Genomic DNA, 20396 nt, shown 5'->3' with positions numbered 1-20396 from the left:
TCTCCTTTCTTCATTATTCTCTTGTCTCCTCTTCATGATTCTCTTTTCTCCTCTTCTCTTCTCTCTTCATTATTCTCTTCTCTTCTCTCCTCTCCTTTCTTCATTATTCTCTTGTCTCCGCTTCATGATTCTCTTTTCTCCTCTTCTCTCTTCATTATTCTTTTCTCTTCTCTTCTCTCCTCTCATCTTCATGATTCTCTTTTCTCCTCTTCTCTCTTCATTATTCTCTCCTCTCCCCTTCTGTCCTTTTCTTTTTTTCCAAAATGCTTAGTCTTGTGTTTGGCAGATAGTAAATACTTAATGAGAACTTTTGATCTGCTTGTCTGCCTGTGATCCAAGTGATGGTCCTGATGGTCATGGAGGCATCTGCTTGACTCCCTGCTTAATAAGTCCGATCTTAGCTGCACCAGCCTGCCTCACAAACTTGTCAACGATAACTTTATATGGTGGGAAGAACAAAAATAAACCTTCATCTTGGAGTCAGAGTCCTGGGTTTGAATTCTGGTTCTGAAATTTACTAGCCAAACATTCATAGCGGGTAAGACTGAACCTCAGTTTCCTCATGTGCATGACAAGAATAATAATATTTGCCCAGTCGGCTTCACAGAAAGGCTTTGCAAACTGCAGTGCACTACACAAATATATTGTTACTATGAAGATTATCAGAGCATAGAGTTAGAACCAAAGAACCTAAGGGGCCATCTGCTCCAAATGCAACATTTTACAGCTCATTTTGCAAAGGCAACTGAGTCCTCGAGAGGGTAAGATTTGCTAAAATTCACACAAGGATTGACTTTAAATTCAATGCTCCTTTTCTACCATGGTCATTTGCAAGGAGACAAAGCTGTATGGAGAGATAGGTCATCCAGGAACATAGAAGGGGTGGTCTCTTTGGACTCTGCCTTGGTCATATCTAGAGTGGTAGGACTTGAGTGATCATCTGGTCTGACCACTTCAATTTACAAAAGTTGAAACTGAGGCCCAGTGAGGGGAAGTTACTTGCCCAATATCACACAGCTAGTTAGTGGCAACATCTATATGAGAATTTAGCTCCTCTTGCTGCCTTCCCTTGGGCTCTTTGTGCTATACCATGCTGATGCTACTCGGAAGTGGCACTCGGTAACATTCTGGGCACTATGTTGAAGAAACAACATGGATAAGCTGGAGAGTTCTGGAGAACAGCAATCAAGGTTGTGCAGGCCCTCCAGTTTTATATCACAGGGAAATGGGAGGCAGCTTATTACAGAGGAAAGAGCTCTGGATTTGAGTCAGAAGATTTGGGTTAAAAACATATTACTGGGTGAGCTTGGGCAGGTCCTTCATCTCTCCAGGGCTGAGTTTCTTCATCTGTAAAATGTGGAGGTTAAACTAGATGACTTGTGAGGTCTTTTTAAAAAAAGCTCTCGATTTATGATTTTCTTAATGGGAGATGTTCAGCCTGGAGAAGGAAGGCCGAATGGGTTTATGATGGCGGTCTTTGAACAACTGAAAGTCTGCCATGTGGAAGAGGGATAATCTTTGTAAGGCCCAGTGGGCAGAACCAAGCACAGGGGTGAGAGGGAGATACACAGAGGCAAGACTGATATCAAGAAAAGCTTCCTAATTATTAGAGTTGTCCAAAATCAGACTGGGGTGCCATTTAATTTCGTACTGGGATCTAATCGGAATGGAGGAGGCAGAAGGTTTTCCTTTACTGAAATTCATCCCACAAAGGCTGCGTGACTATTTAGTGAGGATGGATTTTTAGGTCTGGTGCAGATAGGCCTCCCAGGTGCCTTTCCTGCTTTAAGAGTGTGTTTCTATAAGGAGATTTCCTCCCTAGGGAAGGGAATGAATTCTCTCCAGGCATTATTAAGTGGTAGGCTGGGGGTTCTAACATAGCTCATTTAACTTAGCCAGAGGGTCAGGCAAGGAGGCCCTTACTTTCTAAGAATAACTTACTCAATTACTGTCTCTATGGAATAGGGCCATGGTTACTGAACATTTTGCACTAGAACTAAGTGAAAGGAGTTGAATTCTCACAGAAACTCTGCCATTAACTACCTGGGTGATTCTGAGAAAATAATTTCCCTTCAGTGGGCCTCAGTTTCCACTTTTGTAAAATGAAGAAGTCAGACCAGGTTCTCCCTTAGGTCCCATCTGAATCAAACATGCTGTGATTATATGGATCCATTCAGCAACATCTTTCCTAAAATGCAGGGACCTGACGAAGTATGAGTTAGACAATGGGAGGAGTTGAGTTAAAGGTAATATTGAACTTAATCCATGGGCAATAGGGAACCACTGACAATTCTGCATTAGAATTGTCTCCCAAGATTTCCTTCACAGGCTAATTGTACACTATTTCAAAGTCCAATTCTTTTTATACAGCAAAACAACAGTTTGGACATGTATACATATTTTTATTTAATTTATATATTGCATAATGTATTGTAATTTAATTATACTCTAACATATTTAACATGTACTGATCAACCTGCCATATGGGGGGGGGGAGGAGGGGAAAAATTAGAACAAAAGGTTTGGCAATTTTCAATGTTATAAAATTACCCATAAAAAAAAATTCCAATATATAGTTCAAATAAAGCACTATCTAAATTCTAGGTATATTAATGATGATGATGATAAGGAGGAGGAGGAGAAAATGTAGGAAGGTTACTCCAGCACAAAGGGTTGAGAAGAGAGAAGAAGCTGGGAAATCAGGAGACAGGTTTAAAAACACCCAGGTGTAAGGTGATAATGGTGTGTCCTTGGAAAATGGCACTATTGTTTGTCCTTTGTTTTTCAAGAGACTCAATGACATGATAAAGGGATGTCTTGACCCATGCATGAATTGGACTTAAGTGAGACTGAGTTGCACAAAGTTGTCAGCCTTGCTCTGTCTTTCAGACAAAAATCAGAGTGTCTGCTGATGGCCTGGGATGCAGTGGATGACCTGGGCATCCTTGACATCTCCACAAACTCTAAGTGCTCTACAATGCCTGCTTCAGTCACCTTTGTGCCTGTAGGAACAAATTATTCTCATCTTGCCATTCTGCCAGGGGAAGTCTTCCCATGCTTAGGTGGATACCCCCTCTCCCCCAATCCACTGATGGATATGAGATCTGTTTCAAAGGAGAAGAAATCCCTAGGCAGAGATCTTACAGGGAGACTTACCAAGGTGCTCTTGAGGTGAAGTGTGTCATTGAGAACCACATCTGTTTCCCAATTCTTGACTTTGAGAAAACGAGGACATTTAGTAGGACTGCCATTCTTGGTAGGTGACTGCCTTCCCGAGGTTGGGGGCTAGAAGAAAGAATAAAAATGGAGCATCAGAGAATAGAATCTAGGAGAAAATAATGGAAATTATTTTTCTGGAATGGGGGCAGCTAGATAGCACAGTGGATAGAATGATGGTTTTGGACTCAGGAAGATTCATCCTCCTGAATTTAAATCTGGCCTCCGACACTTACTAACTAACTGTGTGACACTGGGTAAGTCACTTAATTCTGTTTGCCTCAGTTTCCTCATCTGTAAAATGAGCTGGGGAAACCATTCTAGCATCTTTGCCAAGAAAATGCCAAGTGAAACGATTTGGAGAGCAATTTGGAGCTATGCCCAAAGAGCTATAAATCTGTGCATACCCTTTGACCCATCAGTGCCATTACTGGGTCTGTATCCCAAGGAAATCATAAAAGAAGGTAAAGGACCCACATGTGCAAAAATGTTTGTAGCAGCTCTTCTTGTGGTAGCAAAGAATTGGAAAATGAATAGATACCCATCAATTGAGGAATAGCTGGATAAGTTATGGTATATAAACATAATGGAATATTATTGTTATACAAAAATGATGAACAAACTGATTTTAAAAAGACCTGGAAAGATCTACATAAACTAATGTTGAGAAAAATCAAGCAGAAGTAGAAATACTTTGTACACAGTAATAGCAAAATTATGTGATGACCAAATATGATGGATTTGGTTCATCTCAGAAGTTCAGTGATCCAAGACAATCCCAATAAACTCTGGATAGAAAATGTTATCCAAAACCAGAAAGAGAACGATGGAGACTGAATGTAAATCAACACTTGCTATGTTCATGGTTTTTTCCCTTTGCTCCTGTTTTTTCCCTCTCATGGTTTTTCCCTTTTGTTCTGATTTTTCTATTCCAACATGATTTGTAAAGAAATATTTTTAAATGGATGTGGCTCTGTTCAACAATGGGATGATTCAAACCAGTTCCAATTGTTTAGTAATGAAGAGAGTTAGCTAAACCCAGAGAGAGAATTGTGGGAACTGAGTGTGGACCAAAACATAGAATTTCCACTCTTTCTGTTATTGTTTGCTTGCATTTTTGTTTTCCTCCTCAGGTTTTTCTTATTCTTTCTAGATCCAATTTTTCTTGTGCAGCAAGATAACTGTACAAATATGTATACATATATTGGATTCAACATATAATTTAACATATATTGGATTACCTGCCATCTAGGGGAAGGGGTGGGGGGAAGGAGTGGAAAAGTGGAAACAGAAGGTTTTGGAAGTGTCAGTGTTGAAAAATTACCTATGCATATGTTTGGTAAATATAAAGCTATAATAAAAAATAATTAGCAATAAAAAGAAATGTTTTTAAAAATGCATGTACATGTATAACCAGAAAAAATAGAACAATAATAAAAATAAAATAAAATAAAAATAAAAAGACAGCTAAAACGAAAGAAAATGCTAAATGGGGTCACAAAGAGTCTGAAATGACTAAACAATAGATTTTTTTTTCTAGAATAGCAATGGGATATAATGGAAAGAACACAGTCTAGAGTTAGGGTACCTGGATTAAATCTTGATTCTGTGTGATCTTGGACAAATCACTTAATTTCCCTGGACCTCAATTAGTCCAACTGAAAAATGGTATTGGACTGTACAAAATGTGAATTTTCTCAGATGTTCTACTCTTTTTCTATAGGAGCCTTATAGACTGGTGAAGCCTATGTTCTAGCTCAACTACAAGATCACAAAGGAAACAATTATATTGAAATACATTTATTAAATATCTGAAAATCCAATCTGTGAAAATGTATATTAAAAAAACAAATCTGTAGATCACAGGTTAAGAATTTATATACTAAATCATCTTTATGACTTCTTCCAATTTGAGATCCTGATCTGTTAGGCCCATAAAGAAGAGATAAACCAGCCCCCAGGGCACCCCGCCTCCATATCAACAAAGGGAATATGTCTCTCATAGCATTTATCATTTGCTTTGTATTATAGTTATCTGTAGCCAAGATTCCACTTCTTTCATTAGACTAGAGGGTTCTTGAAGTCAGGAACCATGTCTCATTAAAGTCTTTATTCTAAGTGACTTTATACTATCATGCCTTATCCCTACTGGACATTGCATTAAACATTTATTTAATTGAATATGACAGAGATCAAAAGGTTAAGGTATAATTTGGAGAAAATTCCTGTCAGTTCTAAATATGTGACTTCTAAAATTAAATTTAAAAAACCCAACCAAATTAAATATATGATATTACAGGTTGATTCCATCATTCAGCACTGATCCTTATCAGTCATGTGACCATGGGTGCCTCCTTCACTTCTTTGAGCTGCTAAAATGATGGTCTTGGGCTTAGTGACCTCTGGGTTCTGGATCAGCTCTAAATATATGAATCTTTTTCTACTTGCACAGAAGCTTCCATCATTACTCCCTATCCCAACAATTTGGGCAAATTATTGAGGAAGTATGGTAATTTTTCTTTCTCTAAACATAAAAGGGAATCAGATTAGATCTAAGATCCCTTCCAACTCTAGATCTAGTTTCCTAGGAACAATTCAGCAAATATTGATGAAGCAAGAAGTTCTGGTGTATAAAAGCGAAAATAAAATAGCATAATCCCTGCTTTCAAGGAGATATTAGTCTAATACAGGCGAGAAAGGGGTGAATTCAAAGAGCTCACAACTCAAAAACTTTAGAAAGATGAAGAGAGTATGGGGAGTTAGAGAAAGCCTCATAGAGGAGGGGGATCCTGAGCCGGGATCTCAGATGATGAAAGACCAGGAGGTCAAGAGATGAAGTCAAAGGTGGGGGTAGGATCTCTTTTAGGCATGGATGGTTCAGGCAAAAGAGATTCCTGTTTGGCTGGAGAATATGTAAAGAGGAGAAATTTTTTTGGAAAGAGTCTGGAATCATATGGTTCCAAGTAGGATCTTGAATAAATGAATAAATGAAAAAAGCATTTCGGAAACACCTGTGAAGCATTGTGCTCAGCATTTGGCATACGAATACTGAAAGTAAAACAATCCATTCTTTTAAGATATCCCATTCTAATAGGGGATGCAAGATATTTAACTTGAATATCAAACTAAATAGTAAATGCTTCCCCCCCCCCGGGTATATATTGGGGAGCATCTGATGGTTGCTGAGAAAGAGGATGACATAATTGTTACTCTCTATGAATGATGACCATCTTCTAGGCTTAAGCAAGTGTGCTAAACAAGTAGTATGCTGATTGATTTCCCATAGCTGATTTCTTTTTCCTAGCCAAAAGTTAGGTTCCCAGGGATCCTCTTGGGCTAACAGATTATGGGATCTCCAGGTTCCCTTCTATAAGTCAGAAGCCATAATTCAGATAGAGACCAGTCTGAATTAGTAAGCACAAAATATTTTTTAGAGAAATGGAGCTTACTCTTTTTTTTTTCAGAAGCAAAATCAATGCCCATCCACAGAAGAATGAATAAATTAGTTGTGGTGCATGAATGAAATGGAATATAGCTGTACAGTGGGAGATGGAGATGAAGAATTCAGAGAAGCATGGGAAGATTTATATGCTTTTATGCATAAATGAAGTAAACAGGGCCAGGAAAACAATAGGCACAATTTAACAACTTACATGGAAAGAAGAAACATAACAAAAATCCTGAAAGTGAATGTTGGGCAAAAATAATGACTAAGCTGAGCCATAAAAAAAGAGGAAAAAAGGCATCTTTTCCAATTCTTTGAAGAAGTACAGGACTACAAGCATGGAACACTGCATGGTTAATTTTAAGAAATGACTGTTTTTCTTCTCTCTTTTAAAAATATTTGCTAAAAGGGGCTCTCTGGGGAAGAAGGGAAGCATATTTAAAAATAATGGTAATATAAAATTAAAATATACCAATTACTTATTTTTAAATCAATATAGCCCATTTATTAATTAAACTGCATTTGTTAAGTGTCTACTATGTTCAAAGCACCATTTGAGGCACTGGGAGAGATTTATTTTTTTGCCCTGGATCTACAATTTCATTGTTATAAAGAACTCTCAGTGAGGAAACTCCCTTAGCTCTGCAACTTGTAGGCAATTACCTAGGGTCTGCAGTGGCCCTCAAACTTTTTAAATAGAGGGCCAGTTCACTGTCCCTCAGACTATTGGAGGGCCGGACTATAGTAAAAACAAAAGCTCACACTCTGTGTCCGCCTTTCAGTCCATTTGCTATAACCCGTTGGGCCGCATAAATGTCCTCAGCGGCCGCATCTGGCCCACAGGCTGCAGTTTGAGAACCCCTGCTAGAGGTTAAATGACTTGCCCATCGTCAGTATATTTCAGAGGCCAGACTTTAAAAAGCTGATATTGATGCACAGGGAACTCTCTAACCAACTTAGGTTTTAAATTTCCAGAAATTGGAAGCTTGGTCATCTAAGAGCTGATACTGGTAAATAAAAGGATAAAAAAGTTTTTTTTTTGTTTTTGTTTTTGTTTTGTTTTTTGTTTTTGTTTTTGTTTTTGTTTTTGTTTTTGTTTTTGTTTTAAAGCTCTATATAATTGAGTATTAGAGAAGATAGAGGACATTGAATTGGCTTTGGATGGAATGATGACGATGGATAGCAGAGAGAAACTGGAGATGCTTGATTTTCATTTTTGCACCTGTATTCTCTGTCAAGAAGAATGATCTTTGCTCTGGAGGGACAGAAAAAATGACTAAAGGAAATTGATAGCCAAGATAAAGAAGGAAAGAATTAGAGATCAACTAGGTTCTCCTGATGGATTCAAGTAGTCTGGCTCTAATGAAGTTCATTCTTGTGCACTGAAAGCACTTACAGAAATAATTGCGGAGCTATTGTCAGTGAGAAGTAAAAGACTTTGGAAAGAGGAAGAGGTAACAGGAGATACTATTTGTAAAATATTCATAGCATAAAGTAGGTACTTAATAAATGAAGGTTAAATTTGGAGAAACATAAATGCTATACTAATTTTCAAAAAAGAAAGGAAACAATCTTCAAACTATATACCAGGGAACTTGCGTTTGAATCCTGGGGAAATTCTAGTAAAGTTCATTAGAGATGGTTGGTGAATATGTAGAAAGGAAAGCAGTCGTTATTGGCTCCATCAAGAATACTAGATCATGCCAGACTAACCTCGTTTCCTTTTTTAACAGGCTTACTGAACTAGTAGATAGCGAGAGTTCTGTGGATATAGGTCATCTCGATTTTAGCAAAGCTTTTGCCAAAGTATGTTATGCCATTTTTTTTCCGGTGGAGAAAATGGAGAGTTGTGAAATATAAAACAGGCTTCTTTGAAGATCTTCAAGTAAAGGATTCTTGTCGGATATGTTAGAGGGGGGAGTTTTTTCATGTTCAGGTTAGATCAAGTGCTACTGAGATTCCTTCCAGCTCTCGGGTTTTATAATTTTGTCACTTGATCCCAGATCTTCTGGATTTTGAGGCAGGTGATATTTTCAAACATACTGGCACATAGCAGGTACCTAATGCTTCTTTCCTTGCATTCCCTTTTCATTTCTTACTAAATAAGAAACAGGATCAGAGAATTTCAGAAATGGAAATGACCGCAGAGACCATCTAATTTAATTTATGTCTGAGAAAGAGCATTCACCAAATGTTCACCCAATTTCTATTTGAAGATTATAGGATCAGAGGTTTAGAACTGGAAGAGATCATGAATTCCTAAATACACATGTGTACATGTATACAGGAATATATAGTTATGGACAAGTATGTATGCATATATACACATACAAACATACATTGAGTCTCTCCCATTAGAATCTAAATTCTTAGGGCAGGGATTGTTTTTGCTTTTATTCTGCATTTTCAGCACTTACCAGAGTCTGTCACATAATGCTTAAAATGTTTGTTGATTGATTAACTAATTGGAAAGGGATATGGAGAATCATCTAGTACAACCCTCTCCTTTTACAAAAGAGGAAACTGAGGCACAGTGCTATGAAGGGTCTTGCTTAAGTTCACCCAGTTAACAAAATGGCAGAGCTGGGGTTGAACCTCTATTTCCCTACTGTAAAGATCAGGGATCTTGTCTAGTGCAGCTCTAGCCTCTGATGGCCCTTCATCGTGAGATAGAAGGCTGTAGTTCGGAAGAGCTATCCCTCCATGCTCCGGGACACTTGGCTATTCTGGGAGGTCTATAGAGAAGACAGGCAGCCTTGGGTGGGTGAGCGTGGCAGGAGGCAGTCGTGTCGGGTGGGGCCCCGTGGGTGGGCATCAGGAACCATCTCTTTGCATGAAGCAAAGGGGTGGGCATCCTTCCAACTAGAGAGATAGCAGGCCTAATAAAAGAGGCCATCTGTTGAAGTTCCAGATGTGTATGGGGTGATCATTAAAGAGGCGAGTAATTGGCGACCAGAGGAAGAATGGTCTCCACCCATCAGCCCTCAGTCTCATGGGGTTGCACACTCGAAATCAGACATTAACGGGGCCTCTGGCAGGGCTGTTGTACTTCGGGCTTTGATGTTTTAATTAGGCAGCAGTGATATTAGGTGACTCAGGAGTGGGACAAATGGAGAGATTAATATAGCAGTCAGAAGCCTACATGGGCGCCATGCAAATGATTTGACAAGGGGGGCCTCTATAAGAGGGCAGATTAGGGACATTTAGGAAAGTATTATGTGAACATTAGGCTGGAGTGGGCCAGGTGCCCTGCTTGACTGAGTCTTTGTGGATCTTCATCCAAAGTAGAAACAATAGGAGCCTTTCAGGTGGACAATGACATTGTTTCTGGAGCTCAATGAGTAGCTATCAGTGGTTGAGTGGATGAGATCAATCCGAGTGATGTGTCTGAAAAAAAGCAGGAATGAAACCCTGGGGGATTTTAAAAGCCTGGGCTACTTCACTTGTGGCAGTCCATTCTGAACAATTCTAACAAGCATTTATTACAGGCCTACTATGTGCTAAGTACTGTGGCAGGCTCAAGAGAGACGAAAATGCAAGGGTCTTGGAACTGACAGGTTGCAGAGTCTCTGTGAGAAACAAGACAGTATTATAATTTTGAGAGGCCTCCAAGAAGATGTTTATAAGAGGTTTTGCAAACCTTAAAATGTATATAAATGGGATCTATCCACTCATAATTAATATATCCATTTTCCTCTCTCCCCATTCATCCATTCATTCATTCTTCTTATCGGCTATCTCTATTTATCCCTTCTCTATTGATTCTTTCATCCATCCATCCACCTATCCATCTATATGAATATCTATCTATTATTTCATTTATCCATCCACCCATGCACATATCCATCTATCTATCCATCTATATGTCTATCTATCCCTTCATCTATCTATTCCTTCATTTATTTATCCATCCATCCTTCTCTTCAACTTTCTTTCCTCCTCTCTATTTCTTCATCTATCTATCCATCCATCCACCCATCCATCTATCCATCTATATAGCTATCTAGTTTCTCAATATGATATCTGCTTTTCACTCTCTGAACCTTTGCTGTTTCTATTCCCCATTCCTGGAATATACTTTCCTTGCTTCTGCCTCTTTGGTGCCTCCTTCACAAACTATCTGCCTTTTACATGAGATCTTTCCTAATTTTCCTGCCCCCCCCCCCCCCGCCCCGGCAGTTAGTTGTCCTCCCTCCCAGAAATCACCTTGAATTTGGTTTGTGTATTAGGTGAGCAGGACATGATAGAGTGTGGAAGAAGGGAGATAAATTCAAGTGCTATATCTAATATATACTGGCTGTGTGGCTGTGGACAAATCATTTAACTTAATGTTCTAGACAACTCTTTGAGACTATAAATGAGACAATGGTTATTTCCATTGGTAGAGGAAATTGTCCCATAGGTGAGTGTCTTATACCAAAGGAATTACAACACGTGTCCAAACCCTATAGCTATATATATTTTTACACTTATATGTGTATGTTTTGTTTTCTCCAATAGAAACTCAGTTCTATTGATCAAAGATAGTTTTGTTTGTATTTTCATATTCCTAATGCTTAGGACAGTATTTGATATAAAATGGGCACTTGCAAAAGACTTATTGCTAGGCAGGAAGATAAGGAGATAGGGAGATAGATAAGATAAATAGATTGATAGAAATAAATAAGTGATCAGATGATAGATTAAGCCAAATAAATAAATAAATTTAGATGGATGGATGGGCAGACAACTTGTTCATCTTTTATCACTTTGGTAATTTTTATTTTTATTATTATTAATAATCAATTAATCATATTAACTAATTAACTAATCAAGAATTAGCATTTTCGATACCAAATTACTAGGGTTCACAGATTTAGGGAAACGCAGAAGCCAAGTCCAAACCATATCTGAGCAGGAGTCCTTTCTACAAAATCTCTCAAAAATGGTCAGCTAGCATCAGATTTAAGGAAAATATTAAGAGGGAACCCATTATCTCCTAAGGCTGTCCATTCTGCTCTGGGACAGCTCGAATAATTAGGATGTTCTTCTATACATCAAGCCCATATTTGCATTTCTCCAACTTCTAATCATTGTTCTCATTTCTGTCCTTTGAGGATAAAAGGACTAAGTCTCATTCCTCCATTTGACAGTTCATCAAGTAACTGGCTTTAAGATATCTATTAAAAAGTGTAAGAGCTTAAAGGGTCAGCTCTCCAGAGATCATCTATTCTACCTCTTAACAATCATTTCCTCCCATCCAACCTCAGGCTGAAGACTTCCGGTGATGGGAAATACGTTCCCTTTCAAGGCAGGTCACACAATTTTTGGATAGGTCTCCTCGTTATGTTTACCTTGTTGAAGCCCACACATTCTACTCTATGACTTCCATCCATCGGTCCCAGTTATGTCACTGGGAGCAAAGTGGAACAAATCTTATTCCTCTTACAGATGATAGTCCTTTCAACTACTGGAAGATGTTGAATATTCTCTCTCTCTTTATCCTCGAGGCATCTTTTCTGTAGTCTAAACATCTCTAATTCCTTCATGTTCTTTCTAATGTGATTCACTCTTTTCAAAAAGTCCCTAGGGAACCTGAAATAGGATCTTCTTCTTCCCCTTCAGCCATATAATGGAATACAACCTTATTTTGATGGAGCTGTGCCCTCATAAATTCTGGAATATTTGCCAATGCTCCTGCCTGCTCATCCTGTGTCTCTCCTCCCCGCTAAATCTGCCCCAGAAGTTATACCAGAAGATCATTCAGGGGTTGCTTAGGAGTCTTGGTAACCAGCAGCTAATTTGGAAATGAGAAAACAAAGAGGAATACAGATATGGCTCTGTCCCAACTTGCTGACCCAGTTATTCTAACAGTATAGATGTCTTAGGGTGCGGCTACCAGGTCAAAGAATTTCAAGCTGCCTGGGACCTAGTCTTATTTTCTCATTTTCTCTATGGGGGAACAGAAGTCCAAATATGAGAAGTAATACGCTTAGGGTGACCCAGTTAGTAAATGACAAAACTGGAACCTTAGTTCTCTGACTCGAGAGCTCACGATTGTTTCAAAGCACTATTTTTTTTCTGATTAGAAACCCACAGGCTGAGCTGGGAAGAAGCATTTGGAGGGCCCTAAATCCAAGTTCCATTGTGGCCGGCTGGCACCGTTCTACATTGAATTAAAATGTTATTCAAATAAATAGTGAGGAAAATACATGGAAATGGCAGGAGGGCTGAACCTAAACACTGGTAGATATAAACACAACTTCCCAGCTACACCCTGGCTCTGATCTATTAGCACAATGTGGCTTATGAATTAAGTTTCCCAGGGGGGGGGCACTGAAGGTTAATGTCAAAGGAAATGAAAAACATCACTGAAAGCTTAGGATATTTTTAGACCAATGATATCAGAAAAGGAAGAAGATGATCTGGGTTCATTCATGGAAAGCCATTATTATGACTTTCATCAAGTGTCCACTTGAACCCTGAAAGCTTCCCAAAGAGCAGTATGAAGTCTAATAGACGAGATGACCTCGAAGGTCCCTTTCTAGCTTAAAATTTATGATCCTGCGAATCATTTGGCTTTTTTATGTCTCATCTATAAATGAGGAGATTAGACGAAAGGGCTTCTGAGGCACCTTTCAGTTTGAGAGGGATACTGGGAATTCTGTTACTTATTATGGATTGGACTACATGACTACTGAGGTAGCTTCCCATTTTTGAATTCTGTGATTCTGTGAAATCCATGAACCTATGAATTCAATTCACCTCTCTCTGTCTCAGTTTCTCCTATAAAATAAAGAGTTAGATGAGATGACCTATGTGCCATCTAGCTCCAAATCGGAGACTTTCCATAGTTTGTCAAGTTACAAATCTCTACGAGTCAGACATGGTTCAATTGATCGAAGGAAGATAATACCATTCAGTCCTGCCCCTTCCTACCAAGGCTGTCACGGCATTCTCTGGGATAAGTTCTGACTGTATAAGCCTCAGAATTCCCTTTTCTCCAAGTTATTAATCATGATGATCAGATTTGGCTCTTTCATTTATAAGAGTATAGATTTTAGGACCTTAAAAGACATTTAGTGCAACCTCTTCATTTTGCAGATGGGGAAACTGAAGCTCAGAGAAAAGAAGTGACTTTCCTACAAATGTTACAGATGATACATGGCAGAACCAGCATTCAAATCGAGGTCACCTGGTCCCTGTCTAATGACATTTCCATTGTAATATTTTTGCTTCCATATCTCCCAGGTCACCCGAGGAAAAGAGTATGAGAAAGAGAAGAAGGGTTCCCAAATGAACCAACCTGGGATGAGAAGCTGTCCAGCCCAGGGGATAAGCAGGATCAAGGGAAAGCCAGAATGACAGAATGGGGGGAGGTGGATAGAGCAGCTTAGATCTGGGGATTTGGGAAGCTCTCATATAAAATTAATCTCAGAACACAGGATATTTCTAAAATGCTTAGAGAACTAGTGTCAGAAGCTTAGGAAAGAGAGTCAGGGTTGTTTTGATCAAGAGACAGATTTTAAAGAAATCAATGGAGACCCTAGGATGTTATTTAATTTAGCCAGTAAAAGTGGCTGGCTCAGATGAGAGAAAAATACATAGATTCAGAGAGTAACTATTCTAGCTCAACAAGAATTTCTCTCTATCAGTGTGTCTGTCTGCCTGCCTATTTCTCTTTTTCTTTCTCTCTGTCTCTGTCTCTCTGTTTCTCTCTCTCTCTCTGTTTCTCTCTCTCTCTCTCTCTCTCTCTCTCTCTCTCTCTCTCTGTCTCTCTCTCTCTCTCTCTCTCTCTGTCTCTCTTTATATCTCTGTGTGCCTCTGCCACTATCTCTGTGTGTCCCTATATCTCTTTGTGTGTCTCTGTCTCTGTCTCTGTCTCTCTCTCTCTCTCTCTCTCTCTCTCTCTCTCTCTCTCTCTCTCTCTGTCTCTCTTTATATCTCTGTGTGCCTCTGCCACTATCTCTGTGTGTCCCTATATCTCTTTGTGTGTCTCTGTCTCTATCTCTCTGTCTCTGTTTCTGTCTCTGTCTCTGTTTCTGTCTCTCTCTCTCTCTCTCTCTGTATCTCTGTATCTTTCTCTCTCTCTCTCTCTCTCTCTCTCTCTCTCTCTCTCTCTCTCTCTCTCTCTCTCTCTCTCTCTGTCTCCGTCTTTCTGTCTGTCTGTCTATCTGTCTCTTTCTCCCCATTTCTATATATGTAACCTGGATAGAACAAAACCTCCTAGAGGATAGATTTGTCATCTTATTATGTTCAAGTAGTCAAGTTGTTATGCGGTACTGGAGTGACCACTGACCTTGCATTCCCATGCTGCCTATTTCTAGCTGGGTGATCTTAGAAAATCTCTGAACCTCTTTGAAACTCAATTTCCTTCATTTATAAGACAGACATAATTATCAACTTCCTTTGGTCCTCAGTTTCCTCATCTGAAAAATGAGATATTAGAATAATGTGTCCTCCAGTTCTAAATTTATAAAACTTTCTGTGACTCAGTTTTTTCAGAGGCAAAAGGAATAGGTTGGTCTGGATGTCTGTTAAAATCTTTCCCATCTCTAAATCTATGCTTCTGCAATTATGTGAAATATAAGACACAAAGTCTTTGGAAACTACAAAAAGCTACCTCAAAATAAAGTAGAATATTTTCTTAGAGGTAGAAAGCCTGAGTTCAAGGCCAGGCTCTGACACTAGCTGTCAAGAAGAGCAATATTTTATATAAATCTTTGTTTTCTTACTTATATATTTTTTTATGATTTTTTGGTGGGTTTTTTTCCTTTTTTTATTTATTTTATATTTTGCAATGTTATTTTTTATGATTTTTTGTGGGTTTTTTCTTTTTTATTTATTTTATATTTTGCAATGTTATTTTTTATGATTTTTTGTGGGTTTTTTCCTTTTTTATTTATTTTATATTTTGCAATGTTATTTTTTATGATTTTTTTTGTGGGTTTCATTTTCTTACTTATAAAAAGGGTATAATAACTATTGTATCACCTAACATGGGTTTTATGTTGTTGTAAAGTGATAAATGAAATCTTATTATTGTTAATTCTAAGTTCTAGATAAGAATATGATTTCTTATTATTATCAATATTTTATTCTCATTATATGTATCTAATCTATTTATTAATCTATAGATAATCTAATCTATTTATTTATCTGTCCTGTCTATATATCGATCCATCTATCTGTCTGTCTATCTACCCTGTCGATCCATCTTTCTATCTGTCTAATTATTTATCTATCTAATTATCTATCTATCTATCTGTCTATCTATCTATCTATCTGTCTGTCTGTCTGTCTGTCTATCTGTCTGTCTGTCTATCTGTCTATCTATCCATATTTCTATCTGTCTAATTATCTATCTATCTATCTATCTATCTATCTATCTAATATAATACTGATCTGAATGGTCCTGGGATAAGTTTCTATCCCAACTATTGTTTATTACTAATGATGATAATGTGAAGAAAAGATTAATTTTGATTGACTGAATTTTCATCCACCCTTTAAAAATATTGAAAACAGACCTATTTTGATTTCTGTTTCCTGTCAGTAAAGATAGGTAGTGATTCCTTATTTGGAGATGAACAATAATGTCCCTTTTACCCCATAGAGGAAGGAAAAGAGATAGTATATACAACTGACACCTACTGCCAACTTTTATCTTGAATTTGGACTCCCTGGAGTGGCTAAGATAATGTTAATTCCACCTGGAAATATGGTAATGGCTCTAAATAGATTATGACATTTTGAAGCTGACACCACTATTTCCCTGAGGGAAGAGGAAATGCCATCCTTCTGATGAGATGGTGCATATTATTGTGTGTGGGAGAGAGTTTAATATAATAGTTGCCCATTCCAACCTCCCTAAGCCTCATGGTCATATATAAAGCGCAGTGGTTGGCTGGCTCACTCCCCTGATGCCTATTCCCCATTCCATTTCCCCCCTTAATTCCACCCCAGGCAGGGATTGATTCGAAGTCAATTATCATCAGAAAACAGATGCTGTCCAGGCAGTCACAGTTTTCTCCCCTTTCTTACCACAGGTCCCCACAGAGATGGGAGAAGCTTGCTGCAATGGGTTGCCACCCATTGGAGAGAGTCATGTAATGACTCTAACCCAACCAGTACCAAGCCAGAAAGTAAGTCTTTACCAGTCTAATAATTGCCTTCTCCACTGGCATTTATCAATTTCAAATTTTCATCCGAGGCAGAAAATGACCTAAGCTAATATTTTTTTCCCAATGAGTGTGCATGTGAAAATGCTTCTATACTACAACAGCAGAAATAATAGTAGTAGATAACTCACTGGACTGGGAGTTGAGGATATCTGCATTCAACTCTAACTTCCAGATGCCTATTTACTGTCTACAAGTGAATTGTTAATCTCTCGAGATCTCTGTCCTAAATTTATAAGGTTACAGCTTGGAGTAAACCTTAGACTTAGTTCCATCTCTAACACATACTATCTGACCCTGGATAAGCATCTCTAAGTGCCCCAGGCACCATCTAAAATTGTAGAGAAGGTGGGAATGGGTGATTGTTAGAGAGAGCTTGTTCACTGGGGAGGAGGAGACCATACCAGTGAAACCATAGATCCAGCTCCAGTTCTTCAGAGTACTGTTGTTTAGTCAGCTATATCAGACTCTTTATGATCCCATTTGGGATCATTTGGGGTTTCTTGGCAAAAATACCAGAGTAGTTTATCATTTCCTTATCTAGTTAATTTTTATAGTTGTGGAAACTAAGGCAAACAGGGTGAAGTGACTTGCTCAGGATCACATAGTTGGTAAGGGTGTGAGGCCAGATTTGAACTCAGGAATGTGAATCAGGAGATACTCTATTCTGCACCACCCAGCAGCCCCAGTTCTTTAAATAATAATGATAATATCTGATATTTATATAACACCCTAAGATTTGCAAAGTCTCTCTCTCTCCCTCCCTCTCTCCCTTCCTTCCTTCCTTCCTTCCTTCCTTCCTTCCTTCCTTCCTTCCTTCCTTCCTTCCTTCCTTCCTTCCTTCCTTCCTTCCTTCCTTCCTTCCTTCCTTCTTCCCTCCTTCCCTCTCTCCCTCCCTCCCTCCCTCCCTCCTTTCCTTCCTTCCCAAAACCTGGTTATCATGTCTCATCACTTATAGAACAAAGAATTCTGACACTTACATCTCACAACAACCATAAGATAGATTCTCCAGATATTATTTTTATGGAAGAGGAAACGGAGGCTGGGAGATTTTAAATTATTTGACTCAGGATCCCATAGCTAGTAAGAGGTGTCATAGTGCACAGAGTGCTGAGCCTGGAAGGAGGAGAACTCATTATTCTGAGTTCGATTCTGGTCTCAGACACACTAGTCATGTGATCCTTAGCCATGTTTGCCTCAGTTTCCTTCTCTATAAAATGAGCTGGAGAAGGAAATGGCAAACTGCTGTGATATCTTTGCCAAGAAAATCTTTAGTGTGGTCACAAATGAGTGGAAGGACTCAGTTGCAACAACCATACCTAGAAAAGCTCTGGGACAAGATTTGGATGAACGCCTTTCTGACTCCAAACCTAGTGCTTTATCTGTGATCTCAGGAAGCATCTAGTCCAACTTCCAACCTGAATTACAGTGCCTTCAACAGTATCTTTGACAAGTAGTCATACAGCTCCAAGTACGGGCAGCCCATCACTTCCTGAAGCATCCCATCTCACTTTTTGGACAACTGTTAGACTACTATTTTTCATGACTCTAATTGAAAGCTAACTCTCTTCCATTTCCACCCATATGACAACTTTGAAAACAGATCTTTCCTTAGGTCCTCTTTTCTTTTCAGGCAATCTTCTTATGGTCTATGAGTTCCTTGAGGTCAGAGGTTGTCTTTGTAGCCTCAGCTCAGCCTAGTACTTGGCACATAGTAGGTACTTAAAAAATGTTAAATGCTTGGTTGAGAACATTGTCATGTCCTTTGGGCCTCTCACCATCCAGGTTACCTGATCTTGAATTGAATTCCAATTGGTCCACCTCTTTCCTAGACTTGAACAAGGTAAATTAAGGCTCAAAGATGAGACTAGCCTAGAGAAAGCATGAGTTAGCAGAAGAAGACAACTTAGAGTCAGAGAACTTGATTTTAAATCCCAGGTATGCTATTTGTTACCTTTGTGATTTTGGCCATATTGCTTTATTTATCTTGTCTCAGTTACATTATCTAAAAATTAAAGAAGCTTAAACTAGTTCTTCTCTAAGGCCCTTCCAACTGGTGACATAACCTGTTCTCAGGTCCTTCACAACTTCCTGTTCAAAGGCTCCTCCCAGGTCTCCCATTGTTCTGCCAAGATCTGTTCCAATTCTGACATCCCCTGTTCCAAGGATCCTCCCAGAATTGATATTTTCTCTCTTAAACCCTTCAAGCTCTAACATTTCCTGTTCAAAGGCTTCTCCCAGTACCGATATCTTCTGTTCTAAGGGCCCAACCAGGTCTGACTAGAAAGAAAAGCTGAAGAATCATAAGACATTGAAACTCTGCAGTAAATACACATTTTCTTTTAGAAAAACTTCTGACTGGATGATATCCTTCAATGACCTAGACCTGAAGTACACCTCGAGCCAGCAGCTGGTTCTTAGTCTCTCAAGTGCTCTATATTCTTCCATATAGTATAATACTACATTTATTATCTAGTATTGTCTCTGAAAGCTTACAGCTTACATATATATGTATATATGAGAGAGATAGAGTTTTAGGGAAGGGATGAACAGCTGGAGATTAGGGCGTGATCAAGAAAGGCTTTCTATAGCAGGTGGAACTCAAGCCAAGTCTTGAAAGAGCCAAGGAATTCTAAGATTTTAAAGGAATTCTTCACAGAACCAGAAAGCAATGAGATCATGTAAGTGTGCAAAAATAGAGTGGATTTGGATACAACATACATATTAGAAGAACGTGTATGTGTGTGTGTGTGTGTGTGTGTGTGTGTGTGTGCACATAACTCTATACATTCAATTTGGTTTAATTTGATTGAGTTCCAGTTTAGTTTAATTTGACAAGTATTTATCAAACTCTTATTTCATGCAATGCACTTAATCCCTACTAGCCAAGATTCTTACCTGTTCCTTTTCTGAATATGGGTTGTTCAAGACCACAGGCATGCTATTCTTGCCCCACAAATCATTGAAGACACGATCATTCTCCATTCCAAGTGGTAGAAGTTTGTGGGACTTTCCTTCCAAGTCTCTGAAAATGAGAATTTAGGAGGAGAAGGGGATGGAAGGGGAGAGACATCAGTAAGTACTACCGACTCATTTATTTATTTATTCATTCATTTATTTGTTTGTTTGTTAGTTAATTTGTTTATTTATTTATTATTTATTATTTTTTAATTTTATTTATAAATTTTTTGACAGTATATATGCATGAGTAATTTTTTTATAACATTATCCCTTGTATTCATTTTTCCAAATTATCCTCTCCCTCCCTCTACTCCCTCCCCTTGATGACAGGCAATCCCATATATTTTACATGTGTTACAGTATAACCTAGATACAATATATGTGTGTAAATCCCATTTTCTTGTTGCACATTAAGTATTAGATTCCGAAGGTATCAGTAACCTGGGTAGATAGACAGTAGTGCTAACAATTTACATTCACTTCCCAGTGTTCCTTCTCTGGGTGTAGTTGTTTCTGTCCATCATTGATCAACTGGAAGTGAGTTGGATTATTTGAGCTGTTTCAAGCTGGAGGTCCTGAGAATGGATATTTGTGGGGTTAGTCTTTCATAGAAT

General features: G+C 38.5%; 1 protein-coding gene across 2 annotated transcripts in view; it reads right to left on the bottom strand.

Annotated features, from left to right (window-relative positions):
- The window catches only part of NOS1 (nitric oxide synthase 1), a gene marked incomplete at its 3' end in the record, with an annotated part of 137393 nt that overhangs the window by 58315 nt on the left and 58682 nt on the right, over positions 1-20396 (bottom strand). For both annotated transcript variants that reach the window (XM_074296753.1, XM_074296746.1), the window contains 2 exon segments: positions 3157-3285; positions 19720-19846. In XM_074296753.1, the coding sequence (XP_074152854.1) occupies positions 3157-3285; positions 19720-19846 (256 nt within the window).

Source organism: Sminthopsis crassicaudata, chromosome 1 (genome assembly GCF_048593235.1).
Source record: "Sminthopsis crassicaudata isolate SCR6 chromosome 1, ASM4859323v1, whole genome shotgun sequence".
NCBI classification, from domain to species: domain Eukaryota; kingdom Metazoa; phylum Chordata; class Mammalia; order Dasyuromorphia; family Dasyuridae; genus Sminthopsis; species Sminthopsis crassicaudata.
This window is presented reverse-complemented; position numbering and strand designations above follow the sequence as displayed.